We start from the raw sequence: 24,440 nt of genomic DNA on the forward strand, positions 1-24,440 counted from the left end.
GGGGATGCTGTACATGACATTTACCCAAGCACCCAGGGATGTCATATAGGAAGGAAAAAAGGAGGATAAAACAAACAACCATGAAGTTAGGGTTTCTGACAACAGATTCCTCATGAAGAAGGAGTTTTCTGACATGAGAAGCCTCACAACTTACCTCTCCGTCCTGGACTTGCTCTGCGCTCTACCTGCTTACTGCTTAAGGTCAGCCATGGTGCTGCTGCTCTTTCCCAAAGGTGTCTGCCATCAGATCCCTCACTATGGAATGCCCGCATGCTGATGGACTCTACAGGGCCTGCTACTGGAGACCTGCGGCTTCCTCCTGGGCTTACCCTGTGGCCTTAGGACATGTGGAATAAATACTGAGGAAAATGGTATAGACACATTCCAATTGTAATATGATCTACAGTCAGTTCTGCTACATCAAAGATATAAGCTAATTTCCGGGTTTAGAAAATCTGTAAAAGAGAAAGGATTTATTCAGTTTAGATAGTAACAAGAGATAAAAGAATATGGTATGATATCACAGATGCACTGGCAAGGGAAAATGGTCACATTCAGGGAAGTTAAAAGGTGTGTATGTGAGTAACAACCTTGTTACTATTATTTATTGATACAATAATTAATGTTAATATTTTAAAGTAGGAGAGGTGGATAATCAATGAATTTTCACACACACAGAAAATTCAAAACCCAGAAGAAAATATTAAATCACCCTGGATGCTGTTGTTTGATAGGTTCACCAAATTCCCTTAAACTAAGCCCAGACACTTGCACTGAAATATTTCTGTTCTGTGGATACCTTTTCTTTAAATATCTGGCCTTCAAAAATGTTCAAGAAAAGTGAGCTGGGGCAAGGTACATGTTATAAATTTGTTCTTTACTGAAAACTCAGAGATTATTAGGACTTAGGGAGAGTTTTCAATATAAACACATTCAATAGAGATTTGATGCTGACAATTGTTTGGCTGTTTTGTCCATAACTTCTGGAAAATGAGAATCCACAATTAAGGAAAAATTTGCTTAACCATGCTTCCAGCTCCACTTCCTACCACAGTTCTTTGAGTATGTTTTTGTATGGGAACTGTTAAGTCATGGTGTGATCCACTGGTTGATCGCCTGAAGCAAGGACTGAGTCAGCCATAGGAGCACAGGTGAAGGCTGTGTGTGATCAGAAGGGGTGGAGTCAGGTTCTTAGATCCCATTTAAGGGCTGATTATGACTAGGGAAGAATCTCTTTCTGGAGAATCTTTCTTTTTGGAATTTTTTTCTTGTGAACCTAGATCCCTGGATACAGGTGAGCATTTATTTGATTGTTTCTTTTCCACCATGATGATATTTCCAACTATAACAACTGAAAAGTACTGTCCTAACTGTGCTACTTTTCCAACTGTACATTTGTTGACTGTGCAGTTTTCTTCTTCCATTATCCTCAACTTCTATTTTTAACACTGTCACTTGGAGCTGCACTCTTTAATAATCCTTGTATGAAAACTAGGGAAGAAAAAGTTGGAAAAAATGGAAAAGACTGGGAAAGATTCCAACCCTTACTGTGAGTGGGGAAACAAACAAAGTAAAATCCAAATTTCAGTCCAAAGTAATAAGGAAGTGAAAGAAGTCATGAGAGATTATTATATTTTTTTTTTTGTCACTGAAGAATTCTAAGCTTTCTCAAGTTGCAATGACACTACGAGTATCACTAGAGGAGTTCTAGGCAGAAAGCTTATCCACACAAAGTGTTCAGTGCAGCTGCTCTTCTTCGCTGCCACAAGCCAATGAGAGGCATTGTTGTTGGCATTATTGTTTTAATAGAACTTCATGGTAGAGGTGTGCCATGATGCTATTAAAGATGGTGTTAGTATGATTAACTTAAATCAGGAAGAACTACCTTTTCTAGAGAATGTTACAGTAGTTATTTTTCACATTTTCATGCTGATATTCACCATAAAATTTTTATTTTTCTCTTAGTCTCAAGACTTGCCTTTTCCTGACTCTTTTTCCAGCCCCTCTCCATCTTTCACAGCTCCAGAGAACTCTTCATACCATTTAAAACTCAAGAGATATTAAAAAGGGCCAAATTTCTACCAGTGAAGAATTACTTTATTTATAAAACTCAGTGCTTTAGAGAACATTGGCATGCTTTATTCAGTATTTTAGAGATACCAGTATCTCTCTCTGTGTAGCTTACAATGCCACTTGGTCTCCCAAGATTCTCAATGAGAATGCCTGTGGAGCAAATAATTTGATATGAAGGACATTCAGTATCATAAAGGCAATATCTGTATATTTCAGTTTGTTCTCTGTAAGTGTCTTACAACTGGCATACATGTGTAGAGGTGTCTAGTTCCCTTAAAAGTTCTGTTCAATGTGTAGATTTTTTTGTTTGTTTGTTTTTTTTCCCCATAAAGTAGTGGGTATTAGAATCTTATTTGACTGTTTATCAGTGACCTAGAGAAGAAGAGAAAAGGCAGCCTTATCAAGCTGCTGGATGGCAGCTGATATATTCTTCATGCAGAGGGGTCTAGAGAAGCTGAAGGAATGAGCTGGCAGAGACTATATGGAATTCAAGAAGAACTGGTGTGTAGTCCTTCGTCCTGCATGGACTAACCCCATGTAATTGTAATGCCTCAGGATTGACTAGACAGAAAGAAGTTCTGCTGAAGAGAACCATAAAGTCATGCAGTACTAATGGACAGGAAACTGAACAGGTTTACATCCCATCAGAAAAGAAGGCTAACAGTATAATGACTGAAACCAACCTGAGTGTAGCCATTTAATTTAGGGAAGTGAATACTTGTTTGGCTACATCTGAAATTCTACACCCATATTTGTCCTGTGTTTCCCTATGCCATCCCCAAGCCTCCCAAACCAGGAAGCCTGAAGTTATTTGAAGGCCAGTAGGTTAGTCACAGAGCTGAGTCTCATGAAGGCCATAAGGAGAGACTGAGAAAACATGGTGTATTTAATCTGGAGAACAGAATCTGGGTATGGTGAATGGGGAGACCTCATTCCTTCCAATTTCTGCAAGCTATTTGGAGGATAGAACTAAGCATTTACAGGGGTGCATGGATGAAAAGCTTGCAACTAGCAGATGGAAAGAATAATAAATGATAGATAATAAAATACATAATAAATGGAAAGAAGTAAGGTTTTGGCTGGGAAAATGAGAAAACCATTTAATCAAATAATCATTCAATTTAGATCAATTTAATTGATTAAAAATTAATTAATCTCTGGTACTGTTACCCACAAAGGCTGTATAATATCAGCTCTTGGAGGATTTCAGGATGCAATTAGACAAAGTCCTAAGCAACCTCATCTGAATTCAGCACTGACTATTGCTTTGAGAAGGTTGGATTAGGTGATCTGAGTCCATTCCAACCTGAATAGCTCTGTTACACAAATGTAACATGCAAAGTCATGAGCTGTAAGCTGAAACATCTAATAGGTTTGTGTTCATGTGAAGTGTGACAATGAGAACCAATCTCCGTAAAAGAAGCTATTTCAACAATTTTCCAACATACTGTGGCAGAATTCTTGACTCAGACTTTCACTTTACAGTCTTCCAGATCTGTTCTGCTTCTTCTTGGTTTTTCATCTGTCCTTCTCACACAGGTTTTGTATTGCCAAGGTGGGAAATTCTGGAAAATAGCAAACCACCCCCACCATCATCCCCTTTCCCTTCTTTCATTGCCACATCCAGTGATTGTTTGAGTTACTGCTCTTCAAAACCTGGAATGAGACACAGATGACTTCTACAGGCAGGAAGCAAAATGTTTTAAGTATGAGAGTCACACCAATAGAATTAATTATCTGTAAAGCTGATGAAGATTATTATTTGCTTAGAGCCAGACAAAGACAGTGCACTGCGTTCAGAGACTGAAGCTCCTTGTATTCATCGAAGACTGAATTAAGAAAGCAGTATAAATTCCTTATTCCTTACTTTATTCCTTATTTCCTGGTAAGTTCTATGAAATTCTAGTATTTATTTATTTATTTCATAATGCATTTTGTTGTAATTTGAATACTCCATTTTTCAGCCATTTTTCTGTTGATGACGAGTCATAGTCAATTCAAGTTCGAAGGAAATCTTGGTGAATATAAATAGTGTGTGTAAAAACATTTATATTTTGCCTTATGAGTAAGGAGATAAAATATTCCATCAATATTCCATTTAATTAAAAACACATAATTGCTTTAAATCATGCATTTGTTTAGGTAACAACAACTGATGTGCTTTGATCTCATACCACATAGAATCATAGAGCTATGGAATGGGTTGGAAGGGATATTAAAAATCATCTAGTTCCAAACCCACTGCCATAGACGAGGTTGCTGAGGACAAGGTCAAGCTGCCCACAGCCCCATTAAATCTGGCTTTGAACATTTCCAAGGATGGGACATCCACAACTTCTCTAAGCAACCTGTTTCAGTGCCTCACCACTCAATGAGTGATAAATTTCTGCCAAATATTTAACCTAAATCTCCCCTCTTTTCGTGTAAAACCATTCCCCGCTTTCTTATCACTATTAGACAGTGTAAAAAGTCAGTTTCTCTTTTCTTGAGGAATCAGCTCAGTAGGCAAGCTAGTCCTCACAAGTCTGTGAAGGATTAAAAAGAACAGTAGTAACAATTTAACAAAAAAAAAGCATTTGTTGTAGATGGCTATTGGAATTGAAGAAGATCCAGATACCAGGGTGGTGGTCTCTTCTACTCAGTCATATCAGTGGGACTAAATTCTGCATCTGCCCTCCATAGCTAACAAACTTCCTTATTTCCATTTTGCTTTAAGAGGAAGAAAAAAATTCTCTCTCCCTCCTTGTGCAAAACCATGATTCATCTGTCATGTCAGTAACATCATGTTCGTAAATATACCACCATGCTTGATGTTTTCATTTGAAACTGGCAAAAGTACGTAGAAAAAAGTGAAATGAAAATTTTAAGAATTTCCAGTTGGACTTAACAGGTTGTGAAAGAAGAGTGATGACTGCTATCAATTTAGAGTAATGCACTGTCTGGTTCTTCTGTTCTATGAAAGAACTTAGCCATAGAGCATACCTACTTCATTGCCTTATTGACCTGGTCCTGGCCATCGTCTTAATGCTTCTGAGGATGTTATTCATAAATGTTCATTTAATCAAGTTCAGGCACAGAATTTTACTGTACAGGCCAAACTAATTGCCAGGATACATGAAATGCCAAAACCTAGAAGGTAAAGCTAAGATCTGTGTGTCCTGGCTCAGGGAGCCACTCTGTTTCAAACTTGAAATAAAATTAAGTTTTTACATTTCTCAAACAGTTGTTTTTTTTCCAATCCAACAACTAGAACTCTGTGCTTCTCAAAAAATTTACACTGCAAATAAGTACATGTCCTTTATTTTTTTAATTGTAATAAAAAAGCCCCAAAAACAACCACCACCAAAAAAAAGAAACCCATCACCAATAAAAAACCCTCTCTTTTTAAAGGGTTATGCTTTTTATTATTAGTGTTTTTATTTTAAAAGAGTAAGTACTAAAAATCTATTCCAAAATAATCTCTGGCTGGTGTGCATGGTTACCACACCTAAACAGAGGACAGTTTTCTGGGTGAAATGGCATTACTTTGGGTGCCAAGGCCCACATGGAAGATATGCCAAGGACTGCAAAGATTTTTATGTTTTTTCAGCCATCACATACAGGAATACTGTATCTCTCAACTAGGCAACTGGAAGGGTCCCCAATAATTATACTCTTGTATTGATAAAAGAGAGATGAATGACTTCCTTTATTCTTTTCTAACAAAGGGGGAAGAGGGAGCTCAGGGGGGACTTTATTGCTCTTCAAATATCTGAAAAGTGATTGCAGTGAGAGTGGGACTAATCTCTTCTCACTGGTGATGGGATGAGGGGAAATGGCCTCAAGTTGCATCAGGGGATATTTAGGTTGAATATCAGGAAAAACTTTACAGAAAGGGTTGTTAAGCACTGAAGTAAGCTCCCCAGGGAGATGGTTGAGTCACCACCCCTGGATATGTTTAAAAACAGTTTGGTGCTCAGGGACGTGAATTAGTTGTGGGTTGTTTGTTAGGTTAGTGCGGTTAGGTTGTAATTGAACTTGATGATCTTTAAGGTCTTTTCCAACCTGAGCAATTCTATGATTATCTGATTTTCTTAAGATAGGAAATGTTACTCTTTGGCCATAGAAGTAAGCATATATATTTGAGCTTAATATGCAAATTGCAGTAAACTCAAATAATCACTTTCCCTATTTCCATATTTCAAGATGCCTGAAAACAGTTTACAAAATCTTCATCTCTGTTTTAATTCAAAACATTCGTGAGTGCATTCAATAAGCTATTACTGGAGTACCATATGAAATGCATGTATCTTTAAATATCTAATTAGCAGCAGCACATGCTACAAACTGCACGTTTGTATCAAAAATTGAAACATGCATCACTGATTCCAACTCTACAGTTGAAGATTTTGGAAGGCAGTTCAAAATACAAATTGTAATAGGAAAAAAGCATTTTCTACAAGGATTCTTTTGAGAAAGCTTTAACATTCAGTAAGAGCATGCAATGAGTGAACTGAAACGCACTTTTGGAATTAAATGAATAGCTATATGAATGATATCTGTATTATTCAGTTCTATAAATCTAAAGACATTAATTACAATAATGGATAAATATGAAAAATACTGGCTTGAGATTGTGGATAAGCGTTCAGACTGTCAGTATTTGTCCAAATTATCAGGAACATTTGGGCATGGAAAAGCTGGGTGGGGAACTGCATGAAATCAGCAAAGAAAAAAAAGGAAATCTCACAAGAAAAGAGCTGGAAGGATTGCCACGCTTGGTTTTTTTGGCAATTTCTCAACCCAGAAGCACACAATAAATGAAAAACAGCAATAACTAGTTCCAGATAGTGCTAAGAATTAACTGAAGCTCCAAGAACAAGGCATTTTCTGGGACCCTACACATAGAGATGGTTTGTGGAATGCCAGTCTCCACCCAAATTTGTATTTGTATGCTCACAAAATTGTACAGGCACAGTGTTTACTGCTGAGTCATGCTGGCAGACAGACTGTTGACAGGCTGTTCCAAGCAAGATACAAAATGATTTGGACTGTGTTGTTGGAGGAGGGGAAGCCTGCATCTCCGAAAGAGTATTACCCCAGAGAAGGGCTGGGAGAGTGGTACTGTCTTAGCTATTATTGCTAAATAATATTGATAAAATTATGAATCATAGAATCATAGAAACATAGAATTACCCAGTTGGAAAAGACCTTGAAGATCATCAAGTCCAACCACAGCCTAACCATGGTACCCTAACTCTAACAACCCCCTGCTAAATCATACCCCTGAGCACCACATCCAAACGGCTCTTAAACACATCCAGGGATGGCGATTCAACCACCTCCCTGGGGAGCCTATTCCAGCGTTTAACTACCCTTTCTGTAAAGAAGTTTTTCCTAATGTCCAACCTAAACTTACCTTGGTGCAACTTGAGGCCATTTCCTCTTGTCCTGTCACTTGTTACCAGTGAGAAGAGACTTGCCCCACTCTCACTGTAAGCACCTTTCAGATTCTGGAAGAGAGCAATAAGGTCTCCCCTCAGCCTCCTTTTCCCCAGACTAAACAGCCCCAGCTCCCTCAGCCTCTCCTCATAGGAGGGAAGAGTAACTCAGAAAAACTGAATGAAAGGATGCGTGCTGTCTTTAAGAGTCCATTGTGCAGTACACAAATTTGGAAGATTCTTGCTCAAGAATAGCTGTTTTTGCTTCCATTTGTAACTTTTGGAACCAGGACACGTTATCTAAGAACGTGAATTCAGACCTATGCACCAAAAGAGTTGCCATAATTTAAAATGCCCCTGCAATTCTTTGTTTTAGGTTGAGTGGAAATGCAAACTCAGCAGAAGGAAATATGTTATACTTCACTGGAGCAGATCAGAGTTTGCCAGCAAGTAACTGCATAATATGAAGCATCATATTGCATCCATCACATAACATGTAACACTGATGTCATGGCTACAAAGAGAATGACAAATTGCTTCTCTTGGAAAGACACAGGCTTCCAAAATCTCCTCTCAGAGATACCTGAACAGAGGAAACAAGGAACTCGATTACAAAAGTCTCTCTCTCTCTCTCTCTTTTTTTTTTTTTGACAAGTAGCCATGTATTGAAGTTATGTCAGCTTTGATGAAGATTTTCACAGGTTATGTAATAGCATTTCTATCCAAAATAAGTAAGTGAGCAAAAACAGCCTGTATTTAGGAGACATATGTCCAAATTCAGGATTTATTTTTCAGGCAAGGTCTTAATGCCAGCTTTTCAATGTCATTCAAGATCCTCCAAATTAAAATTGAGTAGGGAATCAATTGGGCTATCCTGTGACTGGTATGAAGTAATTCTCCCCAGCAGGCTTCAAAGTCCTCCTCTCGGATATACTGATTTCTATGTTTACTTCAGTATCACCAAGCAATAAAATAGGATATAAAGTATATAATAAAATAAATATTTTCAGTGTCTTTTATTATCTAAATCAAATACCAAAAGGACCACTAATTTTTCAGAATCATTACTTGTCCAAGAATTCTGTTACAAGATAAACTTTGCTGCTTCTGTTCAGGACAGAAAGATGTAAAGGTCCAGGTCCTACCCTGTTGGAGGATAGGCTGCTTGAGTTCAGGGCTGAACTTGTGACAGCACAGCTAAGGGTGGACCCCTTTTCTAGGTGAAACGGGGGAGCAGCTTTGCAGCAGGACTTGCTGTCGAGCAACAGAATCAATTCTTTTACCATGAAAGATACTTTTAAGCTGAAACACCAGTGCCTGGACCATGCCGAAACTGTTGCTCTGGCTTAGAAATCTTTTGTTCCAAGCTCATGTTTAGACATCCAGCTTGTGATTCTACATAAGAGGCATTTTTATAAGTCTGGTATTTCTTATACCTCTTCTATTCTCTATACTGACTTGGGAAAAACAATGACACTGATGTTTTGTCCAGCAGCACAACTAATGAGTTGATTTATTTTTTGTAATTAATTGTCACAGGTGTCATTTCAAACAAAGTTTTATTTATCATTTTGGAACTCAAGTAAATCATATTGAAGAATATATTCCACACAGGATATCTTGTCCTATAGGCACCTAGCACTGTTGGGCCTATGGCAGTACTCACAAGCACCGAGGTGGCTGTTTCCCAAGGAAAAACTAATGGATCTTTCTACCCCACCACCAAGCTATGACATTCACTATTCTGTTTCCCTTGAGGTAAGACAGATACATTTCCTTCAAATAAATCTAATTTAAGGGAAAATGGTATTTCACCACTTTGAATAAGTCTACCCACACAAATTTCACTTTGCTTCAATAAAGAAGCCATACAGAGTAAAAACAATAGGGGAAAATAATAGAAATAACAATAATTCTGTTTTTTACACTGTATTACAGCCAATCACAGAAAAAAGACAATGTGTTATAAGAAGTACAATTTCAGTGATTTAGTATTTAAGCCAGTTGCATATGTGGTTATTTATACCTGAAGATGGACAAAATCATTCCTTTGATAGGCTCATAAAAAAAAAATTATTTCAAATATTGTAAACTTTTAGTGCAGGTAAACTGGATTTGGAAAGAAACAACCAGAGATGAAAGGAGTTTACAAAGCGACAGACAAAAAGATGACTTATGGAAAATGTAGGGAAAACAAGATTCACAGAAGAGATCAGGGCAATAAAGGTGTGGGAGATACAACTTAAAAATAAATTTAAGAAGGATGCAGAATATGGAGATACGAAAAATAAAATCAACGCAATAAACAAACAAAAACCCACAAAGAAAATAGATCAGTGTTTTTGTAATCCTGATGGTCAGAGCTAATTGTCTTGATGTTAAGACTTCTCATCTTAATTTTACATGAGTCAGATGCTTGCCTTTTATATTCATCTGTGTACAGCACTGGCTTAGTGGCATTTCATGATCCAAGTGTTGGATCTTGAAAACCTCCAAATTCAACTGAAGCCTAGGTAAAGCCTTCTGTCTTCCAGAGTCACCCTGCAATACAGACAAACCTGATCAGAAAACGGTAAGGAATAAGTGTACTAAATTACTTTGCTTGGTCAGTATCTTTAACCTAGACTTAGTACTGGGATAATAAAATTATACTTTTTCTGTCATTCAGGTACACTATGGTCTGAAATCAAAGGAGCATTTCTCATTTTCACACTTACCCAAATTTATAGGCATTTTAGTTCTAAGTGTTCTGTAAGCTGTTGATTTGTCAAAAAATGAATCTTTTCATACCAAGTTTAGGAAGAGAAGATTTCTCAGATTAATGGTAAAGTTTCTAGACAGGACTAACCTCATGCTATGGCACAGTACCTCTTTGTTTAGACAGATGACTTATGGGCAGGCTTATCCTCTGACAGGGAATTAACTTGTTATCCTCAAACAAACAGACTGAGAAAGATCCTCTCCATTCAGGATTATGATGATAAACACATCTGCCATGCAGAAGCTTTTAGAGAGGAGTCAGTATTTCACCTGAAATCTACTTCCTGGTAGATTGCCTTATCTCCTTGACATCTGTGATTTTGTGCTCTCACATGTAAAGGAAAAAAAATTGGTTTTGTCCTCTTAGGGATACTTAGGAAATCTCAAACATATTTCCAGGACAGAAATACCAATTTCTACTTAGTACTTGCATTCATCCCACTTGACTTTGAAACTGGAATATTTTGATATGACCTGTACTGATATGACGTTTCCAGGCATGATGACCAAGGCTGATTTGCCTTCCTTTGTTGTCAGTTGCAACAAAAGACAACCAGAGGTTGAGTTTTGTGCTTCTGCTAAATGCCAGGTCAAAGCTGAGTAACACTGTTATTTCTTCCTCGAATGGAATAGTCAATTACTAGCTCTGCAGAATAACAGGAAATCAACAAATTTTCTTACAATTATAAGTAGTAATGATTTTACCATATGAGAAAGCTTTTAGAGTCATGGCAGTCCAAATGCAAGATTTCTGATGTGAATGCAACAGGTATTCACAGTTGTTGGTTTTTTTTTCAATTAAAATCTTTAAAAGCTTCTACACCACTAGATCTGGGCACAAGAAAAGCTAAATTACTCGTGTTTTCAAAATATAGGAAGATCAAATGAATTTCAGGTTGTCATGGAAGCAGATTGTTGTGCAAATAGTACTGATGTAGTTGCAGATAATTAACCTTAATAACCCTGATATACTGTTAAAATATTATGTTATCTATGATGCTTGAAGTGCACAAGATTGACAATTTTGCTCACACTGGGCTGTGGGATTTGATAGCAAAACATATTTCACTAGTAAAGTGAATAATTTGATTTTGTAGCTTGATAGCATTTTAGCAGCTGTGCTCAGTCTAACATCCCATCTTATAATAACCCTGCATCTGGACAAACTGAAATCTATGTGCCGAGGCAAAATATTCAATTAGTGGTAGCTTCGTTTAATGTTCTTTATATATTTTATCAACAAATATACAGTACTCATAATCAAATTTGTCTTCTTAACTAGGCTGGCAGAATGAGGAGTAAAACAAATTTTCCAAGTCCTGAATACTGACATGAAAAGCCTGACAATCAAAATCCATCTTTCTCCAATATGAAAAATTTTATTCTTAAATAATAGTGGTATAATGACATAAGGACAAAAAAAGCCATCAGATTCCCAGCTTAGCCCAACAACTTGCTTAATGAAACTCTGCCTGAAGATCTCATTCATTTCCTTTTTCTCCTTGTTGCACAATATCACATTTCAAATGCTGGCATGTTACTCTTCATCCCAGTTTTGTTGTTTTTGTTATATTTTGCTTATGCAGAATTATAGCATAACAGCTACGTGAAATAAAGACATTCTTCAAGATAAGAGAATTTAAGCTGCTTCTTCAGTACTTCATTTTCTTCCTTTCCTTTAGAGTGGAGGGCCCAGTAATAAAAAAGCAAGCATGGTATTAAAATCTCATTCCTGATACTTAAGACTTTAGACAAAAGATGGAGCACCTACTGATTTTGGTAAAGTACTTTAAGTTCTGAGTCTTAGTTTCTGTATTTCACTGCTTTCTAAAGAGTTCTGAAAAGAAACTGAGAGTGTACTTTCTGACGTATTCTGTGGTTTGACATTCTAGGTCACACTCATGTCTCTGTCTAAGAACATTTACTATGACTATTTGCTTTATATATATTTATATATATGTACGTATATATTTTGCCACATAAGCAGTTCAGATCCCCTCCTGATGAATGCCAAGATAAGATAGCTTATTCCTTATGATGGCCATGGTAGAATTGTCAGTTGTATCTTTCTTGCCTGCAAAATAACAAAACCAATCTATGTCTTCATGAGAGGAGGATCAGCCATATCTTCGTGAATCTGTCAATCCTTTCATGCATTTTAACAAACTCCTGTGAGAGTTCTGACGCATTTGTAAATACCAAGGTCTCAGAAATAGGCTTAGGACTTTGTATTAGAAGTTACATTATTTACACACTACAGGTTTTATGGCTTTATGGTAAAATCTTGTTAAAAAGGCTTCAGGGCTTGAAAACAAATTAGAATATGGAAAATTAAGAGAATTAGAAGGATTTTAGTACAAACTTTGTCTATGACAGAGAGGTCCTACCTGCTACTTGCTGTTCAGTTCTAAATGAATACAGCTGACAGCTGGCTGCTTTTTAGGTGAAAATATTGATAAGAACAAAGCATATTTTTGACTGTACTCCAGAGTAAATATTGAATATGTCTTGCTTTTGTCTATGCTTGCACTGAAATTATCTTGTGTTGCTTGTAGAATTAGACAAAATTTAAAATTATAAATAATGATGAAAAATCCTGAAATGCATCCAGTAAACAAAGAGTAAAGCGATGCGATACACTATTTTCACTTTGATCTTTCTTGGGAAGGTAGCACATAGCATTGTATTCTACCACTTCTGTTGTTTTATTTGAGGTAAGGTCAATAGGTCTCTAGAACTTAGTGTTTTATAGCCATTTCTCACATGCTTTTTCTATAGAAACATTTAGGGTTAGGGTATGAAGACCTGTCTTCAGAATCTGATCCTTATTTAGGTCTTCTACCTCCCTGCTCCCCAAATTCTAGAAGCTCTAATACAGAATACAGCTCTTCTAGGTATATTTTCGGTGATAACCTACAATTATAGATTATTATAAGAAGAAGAAAAAATGTGTGTTTTAAAGTCTTAAGCTTAAGTTTTGACATAAACAACCTGGTCTCGTTTACAGAAGAAAAGTAGTCAGTTCTTGTGACATAAATTATTGTATGACACCATAGGAACATAAAATGGACATCATTCTGGGATGAAATACACTGTATCTCAGAAATAGAATAATTATTTGAAAGAAAGACTTTTATGCCAGAGTAGGTTGGAAAACTCACTTTTTTCTGCTGTTGTTATTCCAGCCAAAATCCTATGAAGATAATAACTTCCATAAGAAAGACCAGTGTCCTTAGTATGTAGAATAGTCAGAGATCTTTATTTCAGACCTGGTCTGATTCCTTGTTGTGTTACAACAGTGTGACTTGAAGTCTGAGTCTGAATGGTCTAAAAGCAATAAAACAGACTGACAAAAATCTCTGAAGTGAAACCTCTCTGGGGTAAGAACTTTGTAAATGTTTAATGTTGCTCAGTTGTGGGGAATGCAGGCACTTGGGTCAGAATAAAAGAATGGTAATCTAGATCTGAAATAAGTAATATTTATCCAGATAAAAAGATTTGCACTGGGGGGGGGTGGGGGGGGTGTTGCCCCTCCCTTTTTTTTTCTTTCTCATGAATATCACTTTGAACACAACTTGCTGCTAAGAATGTTCTCAGTGAATTTTAAGACACTGTTAAGAGAGTATTCATAAGCAGTAAACTATTAATTCAGAGATGCCAAATGAATTCAGGATGAATTCAAATTTCTCATTTGTCATAGAAATTCTTGAGGCTATATAATGTCATGTGACACACACACCCAGATAAAACTGAACAACGTAGACTGTGTTTTATCATGGATTAACTATCTAACCATTTATGGCTGTGGATTTTTAGGATAACAAAGCATCAAATGATTGGAAGAACATTCAGAGTTTCTCATGGATGTACCATAAACATTAAGAGAGAATAAACTAGTTTATGAGACACTGTTCACAAAATAATAATAAAAAAGTTTACAGAAAGATGATGTTTAAAAAGAAGTTGTTTTGTGCTGAGCAAAACAAAAAAAGCCGTTTCCTGTAGCCTTGTGTCATGGTTGAATTCCTTGGTGTTTGAAAAGGGAGGAGTTCATTTTGCTTCTACTGCTAGTCTTTGTCTATGCTCAGCACAAGATTTCTTATTGAAATAAAAAGAGCACTGGGAAATAATGGGGGGAAAAAAATTAATGCTTTTGAAGCTGGACTAAAATGCACCCATGAATAGTGTAAAATGTAGTAGAGATCTTCTTTAGGTGACATTCTTTCCATGGAAGCTTAGGATCAGAGTAGACTTTAGTTGCCTTGCATTTGCTTGATTCAGTGTTCATTTGTGCTGACACACAGTAATAGATGAACCCCCCATATATTAATTATATTTCTTTTTGAGAAGTGCAACTTATTCTGAGGAGCTGAACTGAGGTGTAAAAAAATGCGCATTTTTGATAAATCTATGAAGCTGAACTCTAAGCTGGCATGACCTCAAGCCTGTGAATTAGACATTACTGCTCTTGGAAGTAAGAGAGTGTTGATTTTCTGTCGGGTATTTCTAAGCATGTTTCAGGCAATAGAGCCTGGCATAATTATTCATTAGGTTGGTTGCTACTTGGGAGGGCAGTTAATCCCTCCACATTCTCTCTCTTCCTCTCACCATCCTGTAGAGCTCTCTTCAGCCAGCCAGAATGCTCTGCTTAGGTGTTACCAGAGGAAAAGTCATGGTATTCACATATTTTCCTGTAAGCGCACAGGTAAGAGCAGGCATGATTTAAAGGTTGCAGTGTTATAGATCTGTAGTTGAAGAGATGTGATGAAGCTTTTTTTCTCCTGGAGGTATTTAGAATGTTTTCTACCACCTACCAGCATCATGCTGGCTATCCTTGTCAGGCAGATTCCATTTTCTTTAATATGCATTTCCATGGTATTTATAAGGCCATCAGAGGCCTGCTAGCTAGAAAGAAAACTTAAATCACTGTGAATACTCTTAATTCTGGAAATAAATCAAAAGTAGACTTTCAGAAAAAAATAAAAATAATAATGTTTGGAGTAACCACTGCCAGGTTCCTGAAGTTGCCTATTCCTCAGTGTCTTTAGTATTTCAGTATATATTTTGACCACTGGATGCTCAGCTTTTCAATTAAAGATCAAAACAACAGCTTCAAGTATTTAGCCTGCTTGTAACCAAATCCTTTGCTCATCTTTGGTAGCAAATATTTTAAGATACTGTATGGGACTTCTATTTATGTTTATTCAAAGGACTGTCTGATATCTTGAGTACCATAAAATACAAAGAATATTCCTTATTTGTAGGCACTCAAGAATTCCAGGTTCATTATCAACTTTCCACTCTCCTTGCAAACTGGTCCACCATACATATGAAATAAACCAGAGTTGAATAAAAGGAAGTAGATAGACTATAATCTATGTTCAATACTCATCATCAAAAGAAAATATTCTCTACACAATTGATTACATGTTGTCTATTTATTGTCTTTAATGAGGCAGGGAGATTAATGTGTGCCATGTCACACAGAAACACAGATCATTTGGAGCCATATTAATGTGGCTGTAGGGTGGAAGATAATAAAATGTAAACAATAGAAGTCAGAGTATAGATAATATAGACAAGCTTCCTTTTAGTTCAGTTTTTCAAGAGCTTGCTAAAGTTTTATAAGTTTCTATAGAAAATACTGAATATATATAGAGAAAACTACTGAAAAAAAAAGGAATTGTGCTTTTGAAAACTGGATTCTAGAAAGAGGCAGAATATTCTGGTCATTACAATAAGCAATTCAATGTGAATTGTATAGTTGTACAGTTATAGTGTCCTTTTATTTTCCATGTCATGTTTATTTACCAGATCTTTTAGAAAGGCACATAATTTGTCTAGGAAAAAAAAAAAAAAAAAAGAAGAAGAAGAATTGTATACTAACTGGAACATTTACAGAATCCACAGTGTGACTTTAAATGTAACAACTCAGTGAGGTCAAGGATATATTTTACTTACATTTTAAACAAATTCCCTAGATTAAAAAAGTCTACTTCTATGATCTTCTTAACAAAAGTGATGGTTAAATAAAATTTTTTCTGTCAATGTGAATAAGAAAAACAAGCATTAAATGGACTCTTAGTTTCTATAGTAGTTCACATTTATATTTTTTCTAGTTATTTTTCTTGATGTTACCTACAGAGTTTAGGTACCAATCATCTCAACCTCATCTTTTAAAACTAATAATTTTCATTTATATAGACAGCAAAGAATTTTAATGCACTGACTAATTAATCCTCTTTTACTTTCATTTCTGAAATATAAAATCAAATAATATAATTCTTATTTCTATCATAGCCTCTTGATTTTTATTGTTTAATTCACATCTTTTTAAAAATTGTTTAATATTGTTACTCAGTTCTATAAATCATTATTCAGTTGGCACAGTAGCTGCATATATTCAATGCATTAAAATATTTCCCGATTATTTATAACTTAGTGGTCTAACCTAATGAGAAGCCTCAGGGAAACAGAGATGTTTTCTCTGAGGAAAAAAATAAGAATTAGTTCAAGTTTAATTCATTTTTCTAGCGATGATCCCAATATATATACATAAAATTTCTGGTCGTCAACAGCATTATATATAGTTTGCACTGAAAATAAAGCCTCCTATTTATGTCCACAAAAATTGCAACACATACAAAGAGCACAATGACACTATTTGACTGTACAAGTTTTTAGCTACAAAGCACTATTTTTCAACAGAGTCAGCATCATTAGCTATACATTTTCATTAGCAATGAACGAGATTCTGCATGCTGCACTCATAAAAATCCATATCTGAGGAGATGACTCACAGTTGCTATTGCCACTACTAAAATCCAGCACCCATTGCCTCACTGTGCTCACATCCACTGTTTGGTCTCTATAAACATCAAGTGTTAATGAACGTCAGTGGGTAAAATTTTTACTGCATGGGGGAATTCAATAACACACCTTTGTTTCATACACTTCCATGTCAGACACTAGTTTGTTACATGGCCCCTCTGCTGCCACCTGTCACATAGCAACAAAATGTGATGGAATATTTGCATGAAAAGTTCAACCTCTGCCGTCATACCACCAACATCTGCCTCTGGGCCTCTGCAAAGTGAAAGAAATCACAAACTGAATCTATGAGAGTCCAAGTAAATAACAGTAGTGCTTCAGCTTTTTTAACATCCTGGTTGGTGACAGACCTCATAGACCCTTATAATATCTGGTGAAGTACTGTGAATTTTACAAGGAAGTGTATGAAACACGTTTCTGCTTTGGAGTTTTCTTTCTTCAAAAATAACTCCTGTAAAAAACAGAAAGCAACAAAGCAAACAGAAACATCTGCAGTATTTGCATCTGCCTTGCATCTACTACTGTTTTTCCCTCTTTTAAGAATACATACGGAATTTCCATACTTCCCCCCTATTCTCTTCCCTCTTTCCAAGACAACGGAATAGTTTTTAAATACAAGATAAAAAGGATGGGGAAAAAAAATTAAAAAAAAAAGGACAACAAGTCTACAAGGTCTGCTCCAAAAGTAATGCCTTGTGTTTCATTATGTTGCCTCACAATCAAGTTTATGGATGACTTGCAGATCTGCTCCAACAGGTCTGTGTCTTTCTTGTGCCTCAGAGCTGAATGCAGTGTGATCATAACTGAATGAGGACAGATCTTAAGGGGACAGTCACCTCCCTGAAGGTTATGTTTCTTTTGATACAGTCCAGGGTACAGCTGGCTTTCTGAACCACAAGTGCATGCTGCTGAGTTCTTCACAGAACTGGTGCTGGAACAAGCTGCCCAGAGAGGCTGTGGATGCTCTGTTCCTGTAGATGTTCAAGACCAGGTTGGATGGGGCCCTGGGCAACCTGGTGTAGTACCAGATCTCTGGCAGGGGGTTAGAACTTGGGGCCTTCCAATCCAAAACATCCTATGATTTTATGATTCATGAGATTTTCATAGACCTTCTAAGGTCCTATTAATTGGAGACTGGAACACTCCTGTATGCTTCATCCAGATGTTCTCTGAAGCCATCTGAACCTATCTGCGTATTGAGCTGTGTTTTCTCCCACTGATCTACCAACAACAGAGGTCTTGAAAAATCTATCTGACATGCAGTTTGAGTTCTGCTTCTTCCAGTCGCACAACTTTTTGCAAAGGGGAGACATACTGCCAATATATTGAGAGCCAGATGACAAGAGTGTTTAAGAACTAATGTTGTGTATCATTCTGGACATTTAACATAAACTTCCAACTCTTATACTTAGCCTTATCAGCCTTATCATCTCAAAAGTCATGGTTACAGTAAAAGCTCATTTGCAAAGAAGGTAGTTCCTCCTCAACATGCTTGTCTTAGCATTGTCCAATGTATTTCTAAAAACATCTTTAGAGCTAAAAATTTTTGATTTGACAACATGGTGTTTCAATGGTCACCTAATGGGTTTAGTAGCATGAGACAACTAATAAAATTAAATTAAGAGTTTCCTTGGCAAAACCAGAATAACATAAAAAGGAAGAGTTTTTTAACAGTGAAAGTAAGACCAAGCTACTCTTGTTGTCTAACAGTTTGTTTAGACGACCTCTAACATCGAAAAGAAATGTATCCATAAGCCTCATTCCTAATTTCCAGTGTTGTTGGTGAAATGTCAATGGGAATGGACTTTTTATTTAAGTCATGACTTCTGGAATATCTTAGAAACTGACTATTTTTGTATTTTCTTTAATAGATGTGAATGTCAAGACGTCAAGACAAGTCTGAATGTTGTATGGGTGATAAAAAAAATAGTTTACATGACACCAATAAATTTGGTTCCTTCAGTGCTCTTTTTCCTAATTATCCAAAAATCTTTTGTTTTACTTTTTAACATACAGGTATTTTTCAAATTTTATTTTGGAGTGGAAGAAAAGGGAAGAAAATAGAGAGCAATGCTAGCTAACTTCAGGGGAAGCCTACTATTTGACTAAGCTTTATTTATCAAATCTTAGAAGTTTTAATTAGGACAGTGTACAGTGTTTGTAAGAGAAGAGCTCTGACTTAATCACGGTAGTCACTGAAGACCTTCATCTTGGAAGGACACAAAGGTAGTGACTTGTGTCTGGAATCAGAAATCAACATTCAAGATTGTAAGATGAGTTATGTAGTAAAGGTATTTATTGAGAAAAAAGTAGTTGTAATTTCTTCTGATAGGGAAATACACCTTCATCATCCTACTTCTCAGTGTCTTTGCTCCTTGTGTCTATCAGCCTGGTTCTGCTTTTTCCCTGCACCACATCTTCCAGTTTCTACCTGCTCCTACTTTTCTTTGTATTTAGCTTCTGGTCCCAAGTATAGTAGATTGCCTAGACAGCATGTGAAAGAAGCATGTGAAATTATTTTTTCACATGCTCTCTAGGCAATCTGCCATACTTGTCCTTGGATCTCACTCTTCTTTGTTCTGACCCTAGAAGTCATGGTTGCTGTTGTCCTCAAAATCATCTAGGAAATAAAAAGATAAGAATTTACTGTAAATATTGAAATACATTAGAATATGGCAACTCACTGGGACACCTAATGTTTAATAGCTTTATGTACAGACATATTGAATTACCTCTATTAGTTGGTATGATTTTTGTTACATATTCCTTGGCAAAGTTTTTAGTGTGTGAAGATTTTTAACCCTTGTATAGATTCCTATAAGATGTTTGCTCTCTGTACTTCTTCAGAAAAAGTAAACTCAGATAGTGTGGTTAATTAAATGAATTATTTCTTTTTCTCTCACTTTCTCATTGTTTAAAAGATGAAATGTTGATACAGCTCTGGTGGGAATGGCACCTATTTTTTACCAAGCACTCTTTTATTTTGCAGTGGATGCTTAGAAAACCACAGTCAAGCCTATAACTGTGCATTCTGGAGAATCTAACATGATCTACAGGAAAACTGGGGAGTAACTTTTTGTAAAGGTATGTAGTTAGGGGAAATGGCTTTAAACTGGAAGAAGATAGATTTAGACTAGCTACTAGGAAAAAAATCTTTATTGTGAGGGTGGTGAGACACTGGAATAGGTTGCCAAAAAAGGTTGTGGATGCTGCCTTCCTGGAAGCAATTAAGGCCAGGCTCAATGGGGTTTCAACCAATCTGGTCTAGTGGAAGATGTCCCTGCCTAGAGCAGGGGGTTGGAACTATGCAGTGTTTAAGGTCCCTTCCAACCCAAACCATTCTATGATTCTATCATTTCCTAAAAATCTATCATCTTCAGACAGCATGTAGCCTCACAATTCTACCTATATTCCTGGAACCATCCTTCTCAACCTCCTCTGCTTCCATTTTCAATATAATTGGTCTTAAGAAACAGAATCATATTTTAACAGTGGAATGCCAACAATGAGAACAATTGGAAAACCTCTGGCTGGTTTTCAGACAGAAATGGATGAATGGAAGTGGAAAAGAATTTCCCAAGTGAAAAGGAATTAAATCATAGCTGCCAGAAACAGAAAGTTTGAATTTGAAAACTGGAAGTATGATCTGAACACCTGTTTTCAAGCCCAAGTCTCACTAGGAATGGAAGCTAAAGAGAAGAGATGCAAGAAACAGTCAGGAAACCCTATTCATTGCAATATTCTTAAAGATAAGGAAAAACAAAGCATAACCTTGGCTCAGATAAAATCAAACACTCTCCTTACCTTCACTCCTGCAACACTGTTCCTCATGGACAAGGCTAAGGCAGTAAGAAATGGAACAGCGCACACTGAGTAAAATTGTGGAAAAGACTCAAAAATTCCACTATATTAAAATGATATTATCTTTATGACTCTAGCAGATTTACTACAAATGAAGTGTAATTTTGTTTTCCTCTCCTACAATAAAACCAGTGCATTACAGTGGAGAATTCCCTCCTTTTCCTGCAGCTGCTGTGACAAAGTAACTTTTAAAAATGAGTTATGTACCCAGAAGACATAAAGTGAAGGGGTTACAGAGTCACTGCAGCTTTTGGACCTTGCACCTGGTTAGAACAAATCTACCCTATTTTATTCACAGTAAAGTAGTTTATTTGTTCAGAGTAAAGTAGTTTGTTTAAGAAAAGTGTAGGCCTGGATCTTAGCTTAAAAATAGGATTCCATATTGCTATGGTATCTTTGAATTTCCTGGCTGAAGCAAGAAGGTAATGTTCAAGTTTTTCAGATTTATTTCTTTTTTGGAAAGTTCTTTATGTTGAAAATCTGTTGAGCATAAGCCACAGTTATGGCTTAAGCAGACAGATAAACACCACATAGCCATTTGCTCACCCTCTCCTACCCTGCTGAGAGACAGGGGAAATAATCAAAATATATGAGAACTTGTGGATTGAGAAAAGGATAGTTTAATAAGAAAGGGAAAAGAAAAAAAGGAAAGAAAATAATAATAATTTAAAAATCCATACGAACCCAACACCAATCCAACAAAAAGCACCATAAGAAAAAGAATAAATAAAACAAGTGATGTACCAAGTAATCTCTCACCATCAGTCAACCAATGTTCAGTCAATCCCTAAACAATTGCAGTCCTCTCAGCCAAATTCCCCAGTTCTATCATTCAGTGTGTCACCATGTGATACAGGATATCCCTCTGGCCAGTCAGCAATCCTGGTTCTACTTTCTCCAGCTCCTCACTGGCAGAGCAGTCACTGTGAGAAGCTGAAAAATCTTTAGCTCCGTGTAAGCACTTGTGTGCAATAACAAAAATGTTATTAACATTATTCTCATCCTAAATCCAAAATGTACTACTGAGTTCACTACAGTGAAGAAAATAACTCGAGCATAGCTGAAACCAGAACAGCCATACAGTACATTTGCTGGTCAGTCAGGGTGCTCTCCAATGATTTCTGTGCATATTTTTCAAACTTGTATTGACTCTAGTTGGGATGGAGCTGATTTCCTCATAGCAGTTCATACAGCGCACTGTTTTGTGTTGGTTGAAAAAATCAGTGTTGATAACACCTGTGTTTGTGCCCCAGTAAGTAGCATGGCAGTGGTCAAGAGCCTAGGAGAATGCATAGCCAGCAGAGGCAATTAGAACTGACCAAAGGAATATCCCATACCATGTTATTTCATGGTCAGCAATAAATCTTGCAAGTTACTTGAAAGCAGCTGTTGTTTGAGAGGGTGGCTGGCAATGGGATACTGGTGGTGGATGATTGCTTTTGCACTACTTTCTTCTTCCATTTTTTTTTCATATAACATTACTGAACTGTCCTTAATTTGACCCATGCATTCTTCTTCATGTTTTAGCCCTTCCAGTTCTCTTCTTCACCCAAATGTGGAGAAGTGAGTGAGCAGTCAGGTGCAGGCCTACCTGACAGACAGAGTTAACCCATCAAAAACTGAACATTCATAAAAGCTTCTTTTAATGGTACTGAATGTGTTGGGTATGCAAAACCATGCTTATCTGTTAGATAGCAAGCCAGTTGTACAAATCACAAGGTGAGAAGTGCTTTAGCATTAGGTGGATTTTTTTTGGCAGAGGTTCATCTGCTGCTGGATTTTTAAGGATAATCAGAAATAATTTCAGTAGATGTCATTAACACTGCCATTGCTGGACAACTAGATGACCTCAGAGTACCTCAGGAATGATATTATTCAGTGAAAAAAAATCTTTCTTTTATCAGAGATTTAGAACAGCGACAATTCCAGAGCTAAGAAGAGATGAGCTGAGAAAAGATCCTTCCATTTGAAAGTACATCTTGTCAAAAGGGTCAGACAAGTCCTGTTCGTACATATAGAACTGACAAAGCAGGAACAACACTTGTGTGAATCATCTCCAGTTTTGGCATATTTTACTGGTAATTTGAATGGAGAAGTTTCAAAGATGGTAAGCCATTCCCTTCCATCAGATAGAGACACCTTTTCATTTGTTCTCACCAGATTTAAACTAGGTAGCCAAGATGTGACACATTCCTTACCTCATGGCCCTTTTCATGACTTTTCTGATCCCATTTGTTTTTCACCTCTTTCATGTTAGCAACATCAACAATGTATTTCTCTTCTTAAATCAAAATTATAGCCCTTATTATTTTTTTCTTAGAACAGCAAAGAACACGTGCCAGCAGTGGATAAGACACAGGCCAAAGTCTACAGGCTTCTGGCACTGTGTCTCTGTTTCTTCCAGCTGAGGAGCAATAATCCGACTCCTCTGAAGTAGCAGGACCTCATACCCTGACAACTGCAGCCTTGTTTTACAGCTCCAAGCCATTCAAACACACGACAAAAATCACAGTCAGCAACATCCATAGTGGATTTTTTTCCCACCTTAGCAGTTCTTTCTCTCCTCTGATGTGGGCTTGGAGATATACTTTGTGGTATCACTGTTATGCTTTTCATTTATTTTTCCACACTTAGTTACACAGAATGAAACACTCCCTTTTAGACACCAGTCCAAATTATTCAAGAATACTTTCGACAGTTGCCAAGTAATTTAGAAGGATACCTTATTAACACCTTCTCAAAACAGACCTGACAACTCAGAAGAGTAAAGCTTTCACTCACTTTTAACTATTCTGCACATGTTGAATTTACCAAGGATATTAATTTCACTGAAGCACAGATTTTCTTTCTTTTAGTTGCGTGAAGGGACTTTATGATTCTCTGGGTTGGAACACACATACTGCCATTTACAAATTGGTATTTTTCTACCACTTGTCACCACCAAAAATCTATATTTCAGCTGATGAGACTTTAATAGAATGTCAAGTGTTTTAAAAGACACTCATGTTCAGCGAATAACTCACTAAAATACCTAATGGGTTCTTCAAAAAGCATACATACTACCAAACTGGTCAAACAAAAGTCTTGTTTTCAAGGCTTTACTCATACCACTGTTACATTTACAGTCCAGCAAATAATGATAATATAAAATCACCTGATTAGTTTGATTCACCTGACTTTCTAGGTTACAGCTTATTTTGGGAATAAGTTTTCTTGCATCAACCAAGAATATTCTATCAAAAATTATGCGTGATGTTGGCTTATATCTTCTGCATCACTGAGAAGTTCTCCATGGGCAGACTAGGAAAAGACTGACATATATTCAGAATGAAGGCTAAGTCACAGAGTGAAGCTCACTTAAATATTAAAATAAAAAAAAAAGTGTAACTCCAAATTGAATTCTTACTATTATATAGTTAGAGGGAATATAGCCAGGAATGCTTTCAGATATGTGGCCTTCATTTAACACATGTAGTGGAAACCCTGGGGACATGG

The 24,440-nt window shown here is 36.6% G+C and overlaps 1 protein-coding gene across 2 annotated transcripts in view; it reads right to left on the reverse strand.

Moving 5' to 3' along the window:
• Positions 1 to 9,406: 9,406 nt before the first annotated feature.
• The window catches only part of CCDC91 (coiled-coil domain containing 91), a 170,444-nt gene continuing 155,410 nt past the window's right edge, over positions 9,407 to 24,440 (reverse strand). For both annotated transcript variants that reach the window (XM_085522459.1, XM_085522433.1), the window contains one exon: positions 9,407 to 10,034. In XM_085522459.1, the coding sequence (XP_085378585.1) occupies positions 9,882 to 10,034 (153 nt within the window). In that variant the 3' untranslated portion in view covers positions 9,407 to 9,881. The remainder of the gene's footprint in view (positions 10,035 to 24,440) is intronic.

The sequence above is a fragment of the Coturnix japonica genome, chromosome 1, assembly GCF_054131305.1.
Source record: "Coturnix japonica strain WE chromosome 1, WE-NBRP24, whole genome shotgun sequence".
NCBI classification, from domain to species: domain Eukaryota; kingdom Metazoa; phylum Chordata; class Aves; order Galliformes; family Phasianidae; genus Coturnix; species Coturnix japonica.